Source organism: Dipodomys merriami, unplaced genomic scaffold (genome assembly GCF_024711535.1).
Source record: "Dipodomys merriami isolate MVZ:Mamm:240054 unplaced genomic scaffold, mDipMer1.0.p SCAF_103, whole genome shotgun sequence".
NCBI lineage: Eukaryota > Metazoa > Chordata > Mammalia > Rodentia > Heteromyidae > Dipodomys > Dipodomys merriami.
The window spans coordinates 2,826,976-2,847,155 of NW_027202305.1; the positions used below are offsets into that span (position 1 = coordinate 2,826,976).

At 59.3% G+C, this 20,180-nt stretch overlaps 1 protein-coding gene across 14 annotated transcripts in view; it reads right to left on the reverse strand.

Moving 5' to 3' along the window:
• The window catches only part of LOC138809989 (protein Aster-B), a 169,462-nt gene that overhangs the window by 9,043 nt on the left and 140,239 nt on the right, over nt 1–20,180 (reverse strand). For 13 of the 14 annotated variants that reach the window (XM_069997216.1, XM_069997214.1, XM_069997236.1 and 10 more), the window contains 8 exons: nt 15,953–15,973; nt 7,688–7,772; nt 7,198–7,301; nt 5,748–5,843; nt 3,978–4,058; nt 2,826–2,941; nt 1,235–1,391; nt 130–319 (listed from right to left, as the gene is read on the reverse strand). In XM_069997216.1, the coding sequence (XP_069853317.1) occupies nt 130–319; nt 1,235–1,391; nt 2,826–2,941; nt 3,978–4,058; nt 5,748–5,843; nt 7,198–7,301; nt 7,688–7,772; nt 15,953–15,973 (850 nt within the window). Of the gene's footprint in view, nt 1–129; nt 320–1,234; nt 1,392–2,825; nt 2,942–3,977; nt 4,059–5,747; nt 5,844–7,197; nt 7,302–7,687; nt 7,773–15,952; nt 15,974–20,180 lie in introns of those variants that run through there. The other variant, XM_069997260.1, reaches the window with a different exon arrangement.

The following is a 20,180-nucleotide window of genomic DNA, read 5'->3' on the forward strand; positions in this document are numbered from 1 at the left end:
GGGCGTAGCTAACACCAAGGTGCCCTTCAGTATACAGAGCTCCGTCACCCACCGGGATCTGCGGACAGACCACAGACGCGCACTGCAAGCCTTCCGGAAGGCACCCGGGGGTCACGCTGAGCCGCTTACCTTCATCGTGGGTGTCTGAGGAATCGCTGAGCTCGGTGGGGATGTCCTCGTTGTCGTTGAAGTCCAGGGAGGGGGAGGTGACGGGCGCGAGGATCTCCATCTTCTCCCCTATGATGTTGTCCAGGGCAAGCTCCTTCTCCAGGGGCCCGTCGCCCTCCAGCCCCTCCTCCTCCAGCGCCAGGCCGTCAAACTGCAGCGGAGACACGCAGTGAGGGGCCCGCCTCCCCACGGGAGATACGGGCTGGCCGGGACATCCTCATGCTTACAGGAAACGCGTGAGACTCTGACCTCCACTGGACTACTCAGAAAAACCCGAAGTGGCGCTGTGGCTCAAGTGGTAGAGCGCTGGCCTTGAGCACAAAGAGGCTCAGGGACAGCGCCCAGGCCCTGAGTTCAAGCCCCAGGACTAGCAGAACAATAAACTTCAGAGAACTCGATACATAGTAAACAAATGGACGAACTGTTCTGTGTGCATGTGTGTGCGTGTGCACGCACGTGTGCATGAGTGCGCACATGACAGTATGCCAGTATTGGGGCTTGAAGTCAGGACCTTAAACTTTAGCTTTTTTCGCTCAAGGCTGGTGCTCTACCACTTGAGTCACACCTCCACTTTTGCTGGTTAACGGGAAGTAAGAGACTCATGGGCTTTTCTGCCTATGCTGGCTCCAAACCTTGATCTTCAGATCTCGGCCTCCTGAGTAGCTAGGATTACAGGCGTGAGCCACTGGCACCTGACAATAATAAAGCATTCTACAGTTCCCACGCGTGATTTTGACTTCAGACCAAGGCAACAGAAATAAAAAATATGGGCCCAAGACCAATTTCCAAGAGAGGGGTGGATCTAGAGCAGCCAGAATCCACTTCACAGGGGACTTGGAACCGTTTTAATCTCCCACGTCAAACCACGTCACATAACCTAGCCAGCTAAAGCCAGCGCGGGGCCCAGCACCAGATCACAGACAACCCCAGGACTCCTGATACCTCCTTAAGGAACTGACCACAGATGCATGCACCCCCCTGCCGGCAGCTCCCAGGCTGAGCTCCTGCGGGTATCTAAGAGCCTCGGATGCTGGGCCGGGATGGGGACGTGGCCCGCCGCTCTCACCGAGACGGGAGCCTCGCTGCTCCCTGTGGAGGTGAGCGTGCTGTTGGTGACGGACTTCTTGGGCAGCTGAGGGCTGGCATCGGGCTTGGTCTCTATGCTGCTTTTAGAGGAGCTGTCGTTCACTTCGGTCTCCTCCACGGGGATCTCCTCACAGTATCTGGAGAAGACGCCGCCCCACATTAGTCTCAACGATCAAGATCACCGACGCTTCTTAGAACTTGGGCCTGTGTCCATCTAAAAAGCAGGCTTTCCTGCTTCCTCTAACCAAAAAAATCTACCTCCCTAAAACCTTCCTACTCACCCTACCTCTCCCCACCCAGCCCATGAAAAAGTTCCCCTTCCTGTTAAGATTTATCCCTACCTAACCATGCCCTTTATTAATCTCAAACCATTTGGTCCACTGGATTCCATCCCACCCTAACAACTAGAACCGCCCTGCTAAGTTCCAAAGACTACCTAAGGCAGGACTCAGTGGTATCCACCAAATTCTGGGTGACAGCTAACCAACTTCTCTGCATCGTGCACACCAGAAGAAATCTCCAAGTCGGGGGTGCTTCTGTCCTCCCCCCACTTTATAATCATGATTGGGAGCAGCATCAGATTTGAGTGTTGTATGTCTAGCGGCGGCACAATGGTGTGGTAAACCATTATGTACATGGTAGAGATAACCCCATCAGTGTTGGTGAAGTCGGTAGGACACCACTAGTCCCTGCGGGCATCTCACCACGCCCAGGTCTAAGCACCACACACTCCATTTCTTTCCTGACCTGTCCTCCTCTAGCCTGTCCCCCATGGCCACCTTTCCAAGCTCTCATGGTCCTTATTGCTCCTCATCTCACTCCAGCGAGTGACACGGGGACAATCCCTGCTCCCCTGGGCTTCCCGGTGTACCTCCCGCGCCCTCCCCGCCCCCGCTCCCAGCCCCAAGGCCCACATTTTCCCATGACCCCCACACTCCTAAATGTTTCCTGGCCTTCTCTGACCTTCCCACTTGGCTAGCAGGTTCCCCCATCTCGATTTGGTAAAACCCACCTCCTACCTCCCCCAGAACTGTTCTGCACACACTTCTGTCCATCTCCATTTGGCGCCTCTCTGTTTTTCCAAGTGGCCAAGTCAGCCAACCAGCTTTAATGTTGCCTTTTGTTCCTTTCTGATCCATCAGCAAATCCAGGCCCGAACTGCTTACAGCCATTTCTGACGGCCCCCAACCTGCTCCCGACACTGTCACCCTTCATTTAGATTACCTAAATTATTCAAGGCTTCTGTTCTGCTCCCTTCAGGTTATTTCCAACACAGAAGCCAGAATGGTTCTGTGACGAGGTGAGATGGACAATTTCAACCCTGCGCATCCCACTCTGGAGCACCGGCCAGCCCCGCGGGCGCAGGACCCTCACCGCGGCCCCCTCCGCCTCACGGCCCTGCCCCCCGCCTGCTCGGCCCCTACGCGCTCTTCCACCGTGCCTCGCTGTCCCCTCTGGCGTCCTCCGGGCCTCCCTTACTCACGGGACAAGGCCATTCTGCCCCCGGGCACGCTGGCCGCCACCCCACCCCGAGTCCCAGTCCCGGGGCCGCCCGCCTGGGCCTCGCTCACCCCATGGTGTTGAAGTCGTCGTCCGGGGGCACGTAGTCCTCATCATCGCTGGTCAGGCCCAGCTCATTCCCGTAGCACTGGTGGACAAAGTGCCAGAGCTCCTTGGGGCACAGGGGCTGCGGGGAGGAGACAGGGGCTCTGAGCCTCTTCCTCGGGACCCCCCTTTGCACAGGGGCACCGCACACAGGCCCGCTCCCCGGGACGGGGAAAGCCAAGCTACCCCTTCCCGAGTGGACGTCAGGCCCTCCTCGGACCGCAGCCTCCGGGGCAGCTAGGATTTCAGGCCCCGCCCCCGGGTCCCGCAGCTTGATTCTCTGTATCACCTTGCTGACAGGAGTGAAGCTCCCAGAGCAAGAAAATTCCTAGAGCCAGACGATGTGTAACAAACCAAGCAATCTGTCCAAAGGCGGTACGCACCCACGAACCTACCTTCTCCCCACCCACCAGGTTCCTCCGCCCTGACTCCCCGAAGCCAGGGGTGATCAGACACCAAGGCCCACTGACATTATTCACACCACGCGCCACCCTGGCCACGCCCTCCCTTCCGTCCCACAGGGGCCTCTCGAACCCTCGCCCCTCGGCCTCCTCACCGGCCCATGTGGCCCAGGAGCCATGCCCCATATTTCTGGGGATCTGCAACTATAAACCCTTTCCTGCTGGGCACTGGTGGCTCACACCTGTAATCCCATCCACTCAGGAGGCTGAGAGCTATTCAAAGCCAGAGTGGCAGGAACATCTAAGGGATTCTTCTCTCTAAGCACCAAGAAGGCCACATGTGGAGCCGTGGCCTTGAGCGCAAACACTCAGGGACAGCACCCAGGCCCTGAGTTCAAGCCCAAGGACCAGCACAGAACCACCACCACCACCCTTTTCTCTCATGACAGTTGTTTCTTTTCCACAGCAGTCATTCCTGGGGCTGCATGTTTTGCCACGTCGGGTTGGCACATTTGAACACTGTGGGGTCGAAGGCTTTCCTTGGCAGGCTGAGGCCACGCTCTCGGCCATGAGCTCCCTCCAGGACCGCCGGACGTCCGCACCACGAGGGCGTGGGGCTCCCCTGGAGCTGGCTGGTGCCACGCCGCGGGAGAAGCAAGCCCCACGGGGACCAGCACCTCCTTGGCTGGCTGAAGGCCGGGGCGGGGCAGCACTTACCTTTTCAAGGAGCGCATTCTGCCAGAGCCGGAACATCATCATGTACGTCCGATCCCGGGCTCCAAACGAAGTGAAAAAGTGCTAGGTTGGAAAAGAAAACCCTAAGAAACACGTGTTCAGATTCATAATAGCCTGGGGGCGGGTTGGTCTGCAGCTGGTGGAATTGCTCTGTCCTGGTGTGTGGTTCGGAGTCAATCTCCGCCCCCCCCCCCCAAAGGCTGCCCATGTAGCAAGCCGCAGCATGCTCCCCTTGATGTGACTTCACCCGAAAATGCGCCGGGGTCCCGCTATGCGAGATCACAGCGCAGGCAGCCAGTGCCGGGCAGCGCGCTGGGCCCGGGGGCCCGGGGTCTCCATCCTCACCGCAACCCCACGCCCAGCTGTTTTAAAAATTTAATTTACATTTTCTTATTTTTTGGGGTCTGGTTGTGAGGCTTGAACTCTGGGCCTGGGCGCTGTCCCTCAGCTCTTCAGCTCAAGGCTAGCACTCTACCACTTGAGCCACAGCGCCACTTCTGGCTTTTTTTCTTTTTGGTTATGTGGTGCTGGAGAATCGAACCCAGGGCCTCATGCATGCAAGGCAAGCGCTCTACCACTGAGCCATCTTCCCAGCCCCTTAATTTACATTTTCTTCAGTGTTTTTCTCTCTGGTTTGACAATATCCCTCCCATAAAAAAGAAAATAAAATTCTTCATCTACAACTGGAACCTAGTCAGGGGAGAGCTTGGAAGCTGCTGAGAGGAAAGGCAACTCCCAGGCTCTCTGGCTGCGCGCGTGCATGTGCCCATGCCTGTGCTGACTCTGCTGTGTGTGTTGAAGGAACGGCACAGCACCGACCGGAACAAGGCCTGGTCTGTGCGGCCAGAGGGACCGGCGGGCTGGGGGTAACATTCAGGAGGAAGGATGGAGTGTTGCATTTCACTGAGCATCTGCTCAGTGCTTCACAAGCGATATTTCATGTAAAACCATACAGAGGGGCCGGAGATGTGGCTCAAGCGGTAGAGTACCTGCCTTATAAGTGAGCACTAACTAAGAGAGAGAGAGAGAGAGAGAGAGAGAGAGAGAGAGAGAGAGAGAGAATAAAAAAATCCACACAACGCCTTATGTGAAGAGCAGGGGTTGATAGCTAAGAACAAGCTAGACAATGCAGGCACTGACAACACCTGTCCATGCCGGACAGAGAATGGGGACTAAAGCCTGTCTGACCCTAGAACCTAGAATCTCACAGTTCTAAGCACCCTACTACCCAAATGCACAGGAGCGAGAGACCCGGGCCCAGGAGATGCCCCTGCCTGTGGCCTGCTAGCTCTCAGCTCTGCTTCAAGCTCAAGATCACTGAGTTCCCTCTTCTAAACTTTTATCTCCTGCCTTCCCTCCACAGGCACAAGCGCAATCCATCTCTAATCAGACACGTCATCCGCCGCGTCCACGGGGACAGCGATGGCTTCTCTTTCTGCGGTGTTTTCATGGGGCATCATTTCTAGACTCTAAATAAGGATGGCTAGGCCTGTTTTAGATTCCAGAAACCTGAGGTGCACAGAGGTCACTCAACACGCCTCCATGCACAGGACTGGATCCAAGTCCAGCGTTACGCATGCCTCCCCGGCAGCTCGGCCCCAACCCCCACAGCGCCCGCATCTGCATCGTTTCCTGCGTCTCATTCCAGCCCACTTAGCAGCGGGCTGGATTAATGCAGTTTAGGGCTGAAACGCAGAAGAATGTGTGAGGAGGGCGGGTAGGTCCCAAAGGCCAGAATTTGACTCTGTTTACCTTTTCTGAGTCTGTGCAGACTTGGATGGCATTGGGAATGAGGCGGGCTGTCTTCTCTTTCGTCATGGAGCAGACGTCTTTCAAACGGACTGTCAGCTGGCATCCCCACAGACACAGAGAGTACAGACTGAGCAAGAGGGGCACTGGCAGAGTCGGGAGACGTGTCTGCTGGGCCCCCAGGTGAGAAAGGAAATCCCACCACAGCACACGGATCTCATCCCTGGCGGGGGCCCACGATTATTCCCTTTGGTCAGGCGGCTATGTAGGAGCTGGGCTGCACAGCGGCCACGGGAGCCTGGGCTCTGGGCTTAGGAAGCGTTTGTCGCTCTCACTTCTGCAGTTTGCTAAATGTTCAGAGAAGCTGCCATTGGGAGCCAGGCACTGGAGACTGCTGGTGCTTATAGTTCCAGCTACTCAAGGTTCACAGTTCAAAGCCAGCCCAGGCAGAAAAGTCCATGAGACTCTCATCTCTCATTAACTGCCAATAACCAGAAGCAGAAGTGTGGCTCAAGCGGTAGAGCACAGCCTTGAACAACAACAACAACAAAAAGGCTAAGAGACAGTGCCCAGGCCCCGAGTTCAAACCCCAGTGCTGGCACAAAAAATAAAATAAATACAAACAATAACCTAGTTAGTTTGTATCTTATTTTATAAGATGAGGGTTATATGGACTATAAAGAAAGACTAGCATAAATTCACAGTGAATTAGCTTTCAAAAGCACACAAGCCAGTTCTGGGCGCCAAGGCCAAAGCCCTTCCTACTTTACTGTATCTTCCTGAGTAGCAACTTATGCCAAATAATTTCCTGCATTTGCCAGAAGCAAATGCTCTTCATACCCTCTTCCACACCCAAGAGGTGGGAGGAAAATGTGCGAAAGAGGAGATAGCTTCATTGGAACTCAGAATTGGGCACTCTTCAAGACTCAGGCGTGTGCTGGCATGAACTGGGCAAATGACAGGGAGAAAACTCAGCTCAGGAAGAGACTGGGGCAGCCTTGTGTGGCCACGGCCAAGGAGAAAGCCCAAGGGAGCAAGTCCCAAGTCTTTTTATTTCTTCTTCTGTGCCAGTACTAGGGCTTGAACTCAAAACCTGAGCATTGAACCTTGGGTGTTCGTTTTTTGTTGTTGTTTTTGTCCAAGAATGGTGCTCTACCACTTGAGCCACACCCGCACTTCTTCTGGCTTTTCTGGTTAATTAGAGATAAGAGCCTCATGGGTGTTCCTACCTGGTCTGTCTTTGAACTATGATCCTTGGATCTCAGCTTTCTAAGTATCTAGGATTACAGGCGTGAGCCCCCAGAGCCCAGCTCCCAGGTCTTCAGATTTTTTCTTTTCCTTTCTTTTTTCTTACTTTTAAGTAGCACTGGGGAGTGAACCAAGAATGGCTTTAGCACACGAGGCTGAAGCTTGACCCCCGAACTACACCTCTGCCAGGGTCCCGGGTGTTTACCAGAGTTTCCCAGCGGAAGATGTTGCTGTAGAAGCAGATCCAGTTTTCGGAGAGGTAGAGTCGGCCCTGGAGAAGGATGTCTCTTTGGAGTGCGCACGAGTAGTCTGTCAGGGAACAGGATGGGCGCTCAGGGGTGCCGGAGCATGCAGCCACCCTCCCACTAGGCCCAGGGGAGTTCAATCACCTGCCCATGCCCAGGGCTGCCAGATCCTTGAACCAAGGAAGTCTCTGGCACCTCAAGTCAGGGCACACACAGATAGTGAAAGGCCAATGGGGTTTGCCAATCCCTTTCCATCTGCATACGTGCCTGTGACTCCCTCTGGGTGGGTACCGGAAGCTACTGTGAGCGCCCTGAACCAGGTGCACTGGGGTCGGCCCTCCGCTCAGGGCACAATCGTGGGCTCCAGGCGCATGTGCTCACTTGGGCTGGCTCCACACAGAAGCAGCCTGAGCAACTTCCTGCCTGACCCCTCCCAGGCCGCCAGCTCACCGACAATGAGGCGCTCCGTGTCTGGAAGTTGCTTAAAGAGCTTTCGGAAGTCTTCATTTCTCTGCTTGTAAGTGGGGCTTAACACCTGCATGACAACGGCCAAAGCGGGATTAGCCAGATGCTCAAGGAGGACTAGAGAGCCAGGCTGCAGGCCCGGGAGAAGGCCAGGCAGGCTCTGCTACCCCAGACGCCCTGGAGGCTCGGGCAGCAAAGCAGGCCTTGGGATGGAAAACCAATGCAGAGAAGCGGTTTCTGCAGACTCTGCATCCAACACTCATCACTCACAAAACATGAAGGCAGAGGCTTCGAGGGTCCCTGGGCGGGAAGGAGGGCCACTGCCAGGGCCTCCTGGGACATCCTCTGCCAGCCACAGGCCCCTGGGCAGTGAAGCAGGGCCCAGGGACAGCGGCCAGTGTCTCTCAGACATCAGCAGCACTGACGCAGTGAATGAACTCTTCGCTATGTGATTTTATTTTAAATCATGGCATGAAAAAAAAATCATAAGGCCAGTACTAGGAAAGGCATGAGCCAAGAGTTTCAAGGGTTTAGGATCAGGGTCTGGGCAAGGCTGGCAGGCACCACGTCTAGCCACAAAGGTGCCAAGAAGACGCTCCTGAAATAGCCAAGAAGCAGGACGAGGAGACAGAGGGGAAGGTAAGGGGCCAAGCAGAGACAGCAAAGAGGAAAACCAAATAAAAGCCAGTGAAGGCCGCAGGAAGGGTCCCCTGGCCACAGGTGGAGCTGAGAAGTCTGGCTAAAAATAAGCTGTTCCTGCGAGCCCTGATTCCATTCCCACCGTCATCTGGACCTCGCGCACTGTACAGGTGGCATGACGCTTGGTCTAGGAGTCTGCGTACAGTAACAGCCTCCTTCTAAAACATCCCAGTGGCTCATTGTCTCTAGTCTGCCAGCCACTCCCACCTCAGCTGCGCACTCAAAGGGAGCCCAGCTTCGATTCCTGCAGAGCCCGCTCTTGGCTCGAGTCTGAGTTCTGTATCATCTTCAATTGAACTAACTCATATAAGAAGGGGGGTGGGGAGACAGGCGCAGGTGGCTCACGCCTGTCATCCTAGCTACTCGGAAGGCTGAGATCTGAGGATCGTGGTTCAAAGCCAGCCCAGGCAGAAGTCCTGTGAGACACTCAGCCTCAATTAACCACTCCAAAGATGAAAGGGGCGCTGTGGCTCAAGTGGTAGAGCGCTAGCTAGCCTTGAACACAAAGAGGCTCAGGGACAGCGCCCAGGCCCAGGTGAGTTTAAGCCTCACCACCAACAAAAACAAACAAAAACAGGAAGAAGGAGAAATTAAAAGCACCCCCGACATTCAAGGGGCACAGTGTCCCTCCCCATCCTGGTAGATGGACTCCTAATCCAGAGGGAAGCGGGCAGTCAGTGTCAGCACTGCTGGTGGGGGCACCCTTCAAGGTAAGGCCCCTCAAAGCGAGGATCTTTTGCTCACAGACACAGGAGGCCAGGGAAGAAACAGGAGGTTGGGTGGGAAAAGCCAGTACAGAGAATCTGACCCTGTGATGCGCTGTGGGGCTCTTGCTGGCCAGCCCGGAGCTCACCATCCCAGGGCCTTGGGAGCGGCTCAGCCCCACAGACCAATAACTACGAAGAAGCCAGCCCAATGGACCGACAGCAACCCCGCGTTTACAGAGCTCACAATCTTTAAAGTAGATGCTCTCTCTCTCTCTCTCTCTCTCTCTTTCTCTCTCTCCCCCCCCCCCCCCCAACAAAAACCATTATGGAAGCACAGATGACAGACCGAGGAGGCTGCACAGGGCCACAGACAGCCGGACTCCACCAGCCTCGACTGACTCCTGCAGACCCGGGCCGCCGAGCAGGGGCCGGGAGCCCACGCCCGAGCAGAGTGTCCTGCTGGTACGACACCCACTTCCCTGGAAATCCACAGGCGTACAGCTGTCGTGAGGAAAGACTGAGCCCCCCGTACCCCAACTTTTGGGGCTTCTTAACAAGTGGGGTGGCTTATGGGGAATCGGACGCCAGGTGTGAATCTGTACCGCGCAAAGCCCCCCAAGCCGTGCTTGATGGTCTCTTGAACAAAGGGAGTTCGTGTCAGGATGTCCCGGTGCGGGAGGGGAGATGGTGGCGTGGCTTTAGTTTGGGGAGGTTTCCCACGGGAGAGGGAAGGTAGGGTGGAGAAGCGGAGCAGAGAGGGAAAAGGGAAACTGCTGGGAGGTGGGGGGGGAGAGGGGGGAAAGATGGCAGAAGGCTGTCGGTCACTTGGTCTGTAATGAATGTGAATGCCTAGCGTTTCTTCTTGCTAGCAGGTGCCCAGCTGCCTTGTCCAGAACACTGCTGTGCCGCCCTGCGCCCCCAGAGTCCCGAAACCACCCGCCAAGTACTTGAATCAGGCATCAAGTCCCCTGGGGGTGGACGTCCTCAAGGTCATGACCTCTACGACTAGGAAAACCCTCGGCTGCAACAATCCCCGGTCCTGAGACAGCCAACCCGCCCGGCCCCCTGGCCCACACACCACAAGCCCGTGCTTGGCCCCCTGGCCACAGTGTCCTCCACACTCGGCTTCTTCACCCCGAGCGGCTGTTAGGCGAGCACAGAATGAGCTATCACGGCACAGGCCTGCCCCGTGCATCCCTTCATCTAATCACGGAAGGGCTTCCAAAATCCTGCTTCACACTGGAGGAAACTGAGTCACAGATAGGTCGAGCAACTTGCCCAAGGGGCGCGGTTACTAAATGGGAGTGCACAGGAGATGTGTCAGCGAGCTGGAAGTAGCAGAGATGCCGGAAAGATCTCTCCGTCTGTCTGTCTGTCTCCCTGTCTCGCTCTGATGTTCACCTACTCTGGGGCTCCCACGGCCTCCAGTCTCCTCGTTGGTGTTCACAAAGTTGCAACCCTGGTCTGAGAAGCACCTGCAGGGTGGCCTCAGCCCCTGCGGACACACAGACACCGCGCACCTCCTGCTTCTGATTCTCCCTCAACCTCTGCCTGTCCTCTCCTCTGGGCAGCCCCGATGTCCACTGGGACGGAGGCGCGGAGTGTGGCCACAGTCCCCGCAGGGCCCTTCCTCTGCCTGTGGCGGGCACGCCGCCCCTCCGGGTCCCCAGGCCCCGGACCCCAGGTCTGCGGGAAGGGCCCTAATCCTACCAACGGGCCCTGAAGATGGCAGAGACATCGCCACACTGCAGCATAAAGCACAGAGACCCCGCGGGGGGGGGGGGCGGACCCTCCCCCCTCCCTCCCCCCCTCCCCCCTCCCCCTACCGACCATCAAAGCAGTCTCCTCCTGTTGGGAACGGCCAGGGAATTCCCACTCCAGGGCTGTCAAGTCTGGAGCCAAGCGGGGCACGCCAGGGCGCCCAGAAGGGCCGTGGGGACACAGAGACACGGGGTGACACACTCACAGCGGGGAGCTCCTCAGATCCGTGCCAGCAGCAGTGCTCGGCAGCAGCGAGCTCGCGGGCAAACATCTTCACATGCCACCGGAGACACCAGCCGTCCTGCTCCAGCAGGAGGCTCCACAGGACCCCGGACTCGGCCAGGGACTCCATGGCCCCCAGTCCTGCCCCTCCCTCTGTGCGCTCCCTACTGTCCCCCCGGGGCCCAAGCGGCGGGCTGCATTGGGCTGAAGGAAGAGGGGCGATCTCGGGCTCCCGCGTCCCTGGTGCCAGGCCTCATGAACGAGACGAGGAGGCTCTGTCTGTTTTATCCGTCCTGCCAGTCTTCAGGCTGGGGCCCCGAGAGGGGTGTGGCTCAGCGCCTCCTCCTCCTCCCCAGTGCAGACCGGCACCAGCACCGTCACCCGGTCACCCGTGGCCGCGGCGGAGGCCAGAAGAGGCAGACGCAGGGAGCCTTGGGGGGGGGGGACCCCAGCGGGCTGGCCGGCTCTACAGGACAGTATGGCCTGCAGCGAGACGCACGGCCTTCTGCTAGGCGCGCAGGAGAGATCGGGGCTCCCTGGTCCTTGCTGTATCGTAGGTAGAGTGGCACATTTGAATAGCCCGTCTCCCCACCAGGCCGCCGGGTCCCACGCCCGCCAGGTCCTGTCCCGGGCAGAGCCGCAGCTCTGGGCCGGCTCTCCTCCCACCCCCTGCACACGCCCCTTTCCCCTCCAGACCCGTTCCTTTCAGCAAACAACTTCTTTGTTAAGAGCCGCTGGGGCAGGAGGGAGGCCTGGCCTTAGCCGCACATGCTTCGAGTTACAGGATCTGTGCGATGGGCCCGGCCAACGTCCTACAGTAACCCCTAGCCTAGCCCCGCCGACCCAGCAGATGTTTCCTGCAATGGAAAGTTGCTGGCCACAGTTCCAAGTGGGGGGGGAGGGAGGGGTGTGCCAAGGGCACCGCGGTGATGATGAAATCTGAAATTTGAGACTCAAAGAGCCAGGGACGTCTTGAGACATGCTCTCCCCCTAGCTGACCCATCTCCAGCGGCAAACCAGCAGGCTGGGCGCTGCACCGCCCAGCGGCTCTCGGAGTGAGTGTGCTAGCCGGGGAGAAGCTGAGGTCAACGGCCTTGGGGTCTGTCTGAGGCACCTCCTTCTCCCAGGATGCTGTCCTCCCTCAGCACCACTAAGACGGGGGGTCAGCTGCTCGGACCTGGGGGGCAAAGGAACAATGCCCAGGAGACAGGGGAGTCTTCACCGTGTCTAGGGTGAAGCCTCAGCACCATCGTACAATACCACTCCAATTACAGCATGATGACCTGGCGGACACATTAAAGAATAGAGTTTTGCCGGGCGTCGGTGGCTCACGCCTGTCATCCTAGCTACTGAAGAGGCTGAGATCTGAGGACCGTGGTTCAAAGCCAACCCAGGCAGGAAAGTCCGTGAGACTCTTTATCTCCAATGAACCACCAGCAAACTGGAAGTGGCACTGTGGCTCAAGCGGTAGAGCGCTAGCCTTGAGCTGAAGAGCTGAGGGACAGCGCCCAGGCCCAGAGTTCAAGTGCCAGGACCAACATAAACAACAAAAAAAAAAAGAAAAAGAGTAGATGCTGGGCCCCAACCCAAAGATAGTAATTGGGAGGAATGTGGGATCTTCCAGGCATCACTGCTGGCAACGTAGAAGAGTCTGACTCCTGCACAGGAGACTTTCCCCACCCTCTCCCTACTCTGCTCTCTGACCCTGGGGTCAGCCCCTGCCTTGCTGCGTCCTGCCACGTGACCTGCTCTTGACCTCCCACCCCGGAACCTTCCACGCCTCTAACAGTTTCCTGTCTCCTACAGCAGTTAGCATGACGCTCAGAAATTATTCACCAAATCAATACATTCCTCACGGGCCTCTGCGAGAATGCCTGCCGGTGCGGACCCCGCCGTACCGTACCCAGGCGGAGAGGAGCTCTCTGCCCAGCAGGCCTGGCCTCCCCTCCTGCCTGCCTCCTCCCCAGCACTCTGCTGCACCCAGGCTCAGCACCGGGCGCCAGGCGTTGGACTGCAATTCCCCGGAACCACTGATAGAGGCCACATAAAAAAATGACTGTGTGGGCGAGATAGGGGCAGGATCTGCCCAGAGAGATAAGAGGTGGAGATGAGTCCCAGTCTGCATCAGCCTTTGTCTCCCTCTACCCCGCTTCACGGGCTGGGCAGGGCAGGGCCAGACACTGAGCCAGGGGAATTGGCCCTGGCCTAAACATTAACTCGAAGGCAAATATCAGGAGCAGGGACCAAGTGGTACCCCTTCCCTGGGCTCGGCAGGAATGAGAGGGAGGGGGAACCCAGGAGGGGGAAAATGTATCAGAGTACAGCATTAACCTCACCTAGGAGGAAATCAGTTAAGATCCACACAGGACATCCGGCAGCCCGAGCCAGGTGTGGGGCAGGGGGGCAGGAGGTGGAGAGCCGGCCATGTGGAAGCAGCAGCTCCAGGGCAGGGAAGGAGCCGAACGCCGGTGGCTCACGCCCGTCATCCTAGCTACTCAGGAGGCTGAGATCTGAGGACCACAGTTCAAAGCCAGCCGGGGCAGGAAAGTCCGTGAGACTCTTATCTCCAATAAACCACCAGCAAACTGGAAGTGGCGCTGAGGCTCAAGCGGTAGAGCACTCGCCTTGAGCTGAAGAGCTGAGGGACAGCGCCCAGGTCCCACGACCAACAACAACAACAAAAAGGGTAGGGAAGGGTGTGGGCCCGAGAGACGTGTCATCAGAAGAGATGAGATCACACCAGGGAGGTGACGGATGGAGGGTCTTCAGGGTCACGGGTACATCACAAAAGGAGGTAGTAGATGAGGGTCAGAGAGGCAGTCCTTCAGAAAGTGCCAGGCTGGGGGCTTGTCCCCCCCTCCCCCCCCATGACACATGGGGTTTGAGCCTACAAAGCTTCGACCCTCCTTTCTCATACTTATCCCAGGCAGGTTCGCTGGGTTGTCCACAGGACTAGCCCTACTGGCGCTGTGCACCCCCACAAAGCCAGTGTCCTAGTGGGCAGGGGCGTCGGGCAGCCGGTGCCAGGCGGCACTCCGGGAAAGAAGCAAGGTAGAGAAGTGTGCATCCGCCCCCTCCCCACGCGGCCCACAAGGGCTCACACCCAGGCCAGAATTTATTTCTCTTGCTCTGACACTGTCTGGTGCCGAAGGGAAAGCCCCTCTCTGCCCATCTCTCCATCTTCCGTCTCCCGGGGTCTGCTCCCCCACGTTCATTCCTTTCTGCTTCCTGGAGGTTTGGGGGGGGGGGCAGGGGCAGTTTTCTAGGAGTGGGAAGGACCGGTGAGGCTCTCCGGGCGGGTTCTGGGGCCTGCCGCAGCCTCGCCCATCCTCCAGCCAAGTGTCTTCGCTGCCGCTGCAGTCCGAGAAGCCACGTCTTGGGCACGGGGCCGGGGAGGCGGGGAGGCCGAGGGAGAATCAATGGGAAAGGGAAGGCTAGTTGAAGATGGAATGAGAGACTGGAGGAGATGGAGGGAGAGGGAGAGGAAGGACGGACAGGGCTAGAGGGCTGTGGTCAGGTACTTCCCTCTCAAAAGGGACCATTGGGTAGAGGACGATGGAGTTCTGAAACAGCCAGCCCGAGACAGCTGCCAGGAAGAACAGCCAGGCCTGTACCCCCCTCCCCTCCCCTCCCCTCCCCTCCCCGGCAGAGCGCTTCTCTTCCCCCCTCCTCCATTACCAGCCCTGAGCAGCCTGGGGAGGACACAGGTTAAGGGGGAGGTGAAAGGGAGGAGCAGCCGTGAGGGGGAGGGGTCCAGCACCCCAGTCCACCCCAGTCCTCAGCTTCCTCCTATCAGAATGGCCCGGTGGGGTGGGTAGGTGGGACTACGGCCGGCATACCAATCAAGAGCACCCAGGATGGGCAGGGGTTGATGGGAAGCCCCAGAGCTGGTTGGTCTGTGCTGGTATTAGGGAAGGGCTGGACATTGCACACACGGCCCCTCCCCAGCCCCCTCCCTGACTCCCTCCAGCTTTCATTCACAGCCAGCTTCTCCTGTCTACCATTCCCCAGTGGCTCCTCCCTGCGCAGAGCCCCTCTCCAGCAGGACTTGGGCTAAGAAGAGAGACGGAGATGGCATTCTGCAGCATCATGCACGAAGACCCAGACGCAGGCTCAGAGAAGGGACAGAGTCTGAAGCCATCGGCAGCTCCCCCCGGGCAGTCCCAGAGACGGAGACACAGCCAGGGCCTGCCAAGAGGCTCCATTCAGCTGCTCTCCAGGGCAAGAGTTCAAAGGCCCCAGCTTTGACTCTGTAGTCAGGGGACGTGGCCCTGCAGGGCTGTCTGCGGACCAGGCAGGTGACCTAGAGATGGCGCGGCTACACCCTCACCACAGACCTCAGGGCGGCCACGTCTTGTGACAGGAGAGGGCTCCGGGGGCCCCTGCGAAGGTGCCAGGGCACAAGTCAGACTCTACTCCATGGGAGGGTTCTCAGCTCAAGATGATCCCCAAGAGTCTGTGCCAAGGGATGAGGTCTTCACACCCCAAGGCTGCCCCAGTCCCAACACCCTGTCTGCCTGCTCCCGCCTAGAAAACAAGAGCGGCCTTGTGCGGGAGTGTCAGTGAAGCAGGGGACAGGGCAGGGGGCAGGGGGCAGAGGGCAGAGGGCAGGGGACAGGGGGCAGGGAGCAGAGGGCAGGGGGCAGGGGGCAGGGGGCAGGGGGCAGGGCAGGACATCCTTCCTGACCAGGCCTTTCCCTGCCCAGCTACAGAGAACAATTACTGCATCTGGTTTGGGGACAGAGGAAGCTGGTAAGGGGAAACGCTCATGGAGAAGCAAGAACTGAACCCCACATTGCCCCTCCTCATTCACCCGCCCACTCCCCACCCACCCAACAAGGAGAGAAACAGGAATACTTACATTGTACCAGCTCTGGCTTTTCTGAAAAGACAAACATAAAAGAAGGCAAGATTAGTCAGGGTGGAGCAGCCGGAGGAGACACAGCGGAGGACTGGCAGGAGGAGCCCCGGGCGGTCCCCTGCTCCCGGGGGCTGCTCACGAGCATCCTTTCTAAGACAGCTGCAGAAAGGAGACCTGGGCGCAGCTCATGCTGGACGGGCCCAAGGCCAGGAAGGCCGGGGTGGCCGGGGGAGGGGGGCAGGCAGCGGCAGCACCAGCGAGAGCGTGGCTGGAAGGGAGACGGAGCCCCATCACGAGGTTCTGTGGATGGGGGCTCAGGATGCGTGGAGCGCATCCAGGACCCGACGAGGCCCTGCCCCGAAGCGGAGGACGGAGGAGGCCAGCCCGGCAGGTGGGCAGCCCTGTGGAAGGCAGCGTGGACAGGGCGGCGGTGGGGACAGCACAGGGGACTTCTCTGCCAAAGTGCTCTCAGCGCGTGGGGTGCGTGAGTTCCTTCTTCTGATCCTAAGTGCTAGCAGGACAGATTCTGGGGGAGGCGGGCGGGAGCCTTTGCTAAGGGGCCTCCCCAACCCCGGGGAGGGTTGTGCACCCAGCCCCCCGAAGACTGGAAGGGAACAGGTTCCCTGGAGAAGGGCTGGTGCCTTGTCTGTGTCCAGCTCCCCCTGACGCTGTCCCTAGGCCCTGCATTCACTAGGACGGTAGGGCTTCCCGCACAGGTCAGTAGCCTTGACCACAGCCAGGGGCGTGGGCCTGTGCGCCATGGCGCCCTTCCGCCCTTCCTGGGCAGGGAAGCCAGCTCGAAGGCCGGACGGGCAGCCGGCCCTCGGTGCGCTCTGGGCGCGCCTGGAGGGATATGGGTGACTGAGCACCGGGCCTGGGGTCCACCTCCCCTCACCCCTCTTCCTTCCCACCGCACGACCTCTGCAGACACCTGACCCCTCGCTTTGCAGGTGACGCGAGGGACCAACGTGCTGCCTTGGGGAGAGTCCCCCCCCACCCCCGTTCCCACCTCAGCCGCCAGATGTGGCCAGGACGACAGATGGCCCTCCAGCCCCCTCCTTGAAAGGGGCTCATGGTAATTCCCCCAAAGCCGTCTCTCCACGGACTAATCCGGAAGTCACACTGCCCTGACACGGCGCTGTCCCTCCTGCGGCCAGCCCAGCCCCCCGGGGCCCTGGTGCTGCTGGGCGGGGAGCCGGGCCGGGAGGCCCCGGGGCCGCGGCCGGCGCTGGAGGCGCGGACAGGGGCCGCTCTCTGAGCCTGGGACGGCACAGCCGCGCGGATGCACGCTGCCGCAGGAGGGCCGCTGCCCGCGGCTCCCTTGAGCTCCTGAAAGCCCACACCAGGGCGCAGCCATCTGTTCCACAGCGGAGGCTACTGTCCGGTCCCTGCGGTGGCCTTCAGGCCCCGGGGCGGGGGGCGGGCACGGGGTAGGATCTCCCTCCCCGCATGGGCGGTCCCTGTCCACGCACTGGCACCAAGCACTCATCCCTTGGAAATCTGTTTGGGGCAAAGAACGTCAGGGTCATCACGAGCCTGGCCGAAGGCCCGGTGCGCCCCTGAGGAAATGGCCCCGCAGTAGTGTGGGTAGTGGCACCCACTACCTGCTCTTCTGTAAAGGCGGGCAGAGCATGCGCACAAGCCCTCAAGAGAAACGCAAAAGGCAGCGGCTAGAACACGGCTTTGTGGGGCTCTGTGGCCCCTGAGCGGCTAGCCCCGGCGGGCTTCCCATCCGCTCCCTCCAGACGCGCCTCCCGCACCCAGGGCCCCTTGATCCTCCCCCCAAATCTCCACCCCCTCCTGGACCATCCCTCAGGGACCAGTCTCTTGGGATCATTCCCCCTCCCGCCCCCCATGCCCTCCTGAGCTGGGTCCTGGAAGAAAGTTAGAGAGGCTGCAGGCGCGGGGGAGAGGCCGCCACCCTGCTGAGGCCGCTCGGAGCCCTGCCCGGAGCACAGAGACCACCAGGGAACCAAGGAGAGAGCCAGGGGCTGCGGCACGGGCTGGAGAGCGCCATCTACGGATCTGGCTAGAGAGAGGAGGGGGCGGGCACAGAGACACGGCTTCAGAAGAGAAAGTGAGCGGGGCTCATTTCTGGCTTCCGTGAGCCTTGGGTACAGGGGCGGACCCCGAGGACCGGAGCAAGGTCGGGCCCTGGAAACACTCCCAAGTCACCTTGGGAAAGTTTCCTGCCCCCACGTCCAAAGGCATCTCCCAGGGCAAAGGACAAGGCAGCCGGGAGGTGGGCACGGGGCTACGCACTCGACTTGTCGCTAGGGGTGAGGGGGGCAAAACCAACGTCTTACTTTGATCAGGTTAAGTCTGTCATACTGAAAAGAAAACCACAAAAATTAGAATGCAAACAAAAAACAAAAAGGGAGAACACTAGCGTGACGACACTGGGTCATTAAAGCCAAGCCCAGAGAGAGAGGGGCTGCAGGCCCAAGCGGAGGACTGGCCGGCCTCCGCCCCCCCCACCCCCAGGCTTGCTCTCCAGAGGCGCTGGCAACAGGGGTGGCTTGGCTCCCTCTGGTGGCCAGAAGCAATCATTGCTGGGCGGGAGCTGATGGTGGGGCAGAGCACGGCTGCTGGGAATGGGACCCATCTTCCCGTCCAGCCCACGGGAGACAGAAACAAGGATCAGACTCAACAGCGCGTTGAAACAAGACTGGGCCCAGCCAGGCCTTCCCCGAGCGTCACACCAGAAGAAATGGAGGCCAGGGAGGGCAAAGGGGGCATTTTCTAGCTTGCCTGAAAAACACCTCAAGGTATGGCCTCCTCTGGGGAGGACGGGAGACGGCCCAAGATGGCCCAGCAGCCACCGGAGCGGTGGGACCTCAGATCCCCTGCCCTGCACCTCCTCCGAGACGGCCTATGGCCACCGAGGCCTCCTCGGCCCGGGTCTGCACAGGGCTGTCTCCTGCTGGAACTCCCACCGCCTTCTGTAGCCTGCGCCTGCATTCCAGGAAGACCACGGCCTCCAGCCCACCCGTGTGGACAGAGCACCGAGGGCTGGGGCTGAGGGCTCAGAGGAGGCCTGTCTGCTGAAGATGGCCCTGCCCAGACCCCGGGTCTCTCGGGGTGAGGAAGTCCAGGTGCCGAATCATCTGACCTCAACTGCCAAGAGGGAGCCCACACCAGCTTCCATTCAGCCAGCGTTGGGCGTGTTCCCAAGACCCTGGGTCTGCCCCACCGCCTGCAGCCAGACACGTCTCCCTCCTCAGCACCCACCTCAGCTGCGGAGACCACAGGTCCACTCTGAGGGGCAGACGCTCCAGACAACTTTGTCTACTCCTCCTAGGCCACACTGGGCAATTCTGTGTACACCTCCTAGAGGCTACCATCTACACCACCTAGACCACACGGGGTCCATTCGCTAAGCTGCAGTGTCTCCCTCTCCTAGATCCACCATCTTCGCCCCGTGTCAGGTCAGTCTCCTAGGCTCCACACTGCCTACAGCTCCTAGATTTGGGGGAGAGTGGACCTCCTCCGTTAGAGGAGAAAGCACAAACAACAACAACAATAATAATGGTACTGCTTCTTCTTCCCACCATGCCCTGGGTTCCCACTTACCAATAAAAAAGCCCCGGGACGGTGCACACACCAGCCCTCAGCCGTGGGCACGACCTGGGAGGAGCCCCACGCTGGAGAGACCACCCTGGCAGAGGATGCCGCTGGACCCACTGGACCCTTCTCCAGGGAAGGCCTGCATCACAGTCTCCCTTTTGCTCTCCAATGAAGCTGCTCGGTCTGCTTTAAACACTCCCCACGCTCTGTTCTTTCATCCGTGGAGAAGGGACCCCTCCTCCTAGATGGTTCTGGATTCTACACCTTCCAGACCCCGCTGTCTGCACCCCACGTGGTCCCTGTCCACGCCTGCACTCTGCATCTTGGCCCCTGGTTCCCGACATGACCCGCCATTTCAGAGCTTAACATGAGTCCTTATCACTGGACACTCCCTGCTCCAACCCATGGCCAGATCCAAACATATACACTCCCAGCGGTGGCCACGCCCCTGCTCCGTGTGTTCTTCTCACAAATGTGGGAGCAGAGAGAAGCCCCCGGTGCCCACCTGGTGTGGGTCATCCAGGCCCTCCCTCCCACCAGCCGGGCCTACAACACCTCAAGGCCCCATCGACAAGAGCAGGGACGGGCGCTCTCAGGAGAGCGGGCGCAAGTCTGGCCAGACCCCTGCCCTCGATGCCGGGCCTGCGCTCAATGCCGGGCC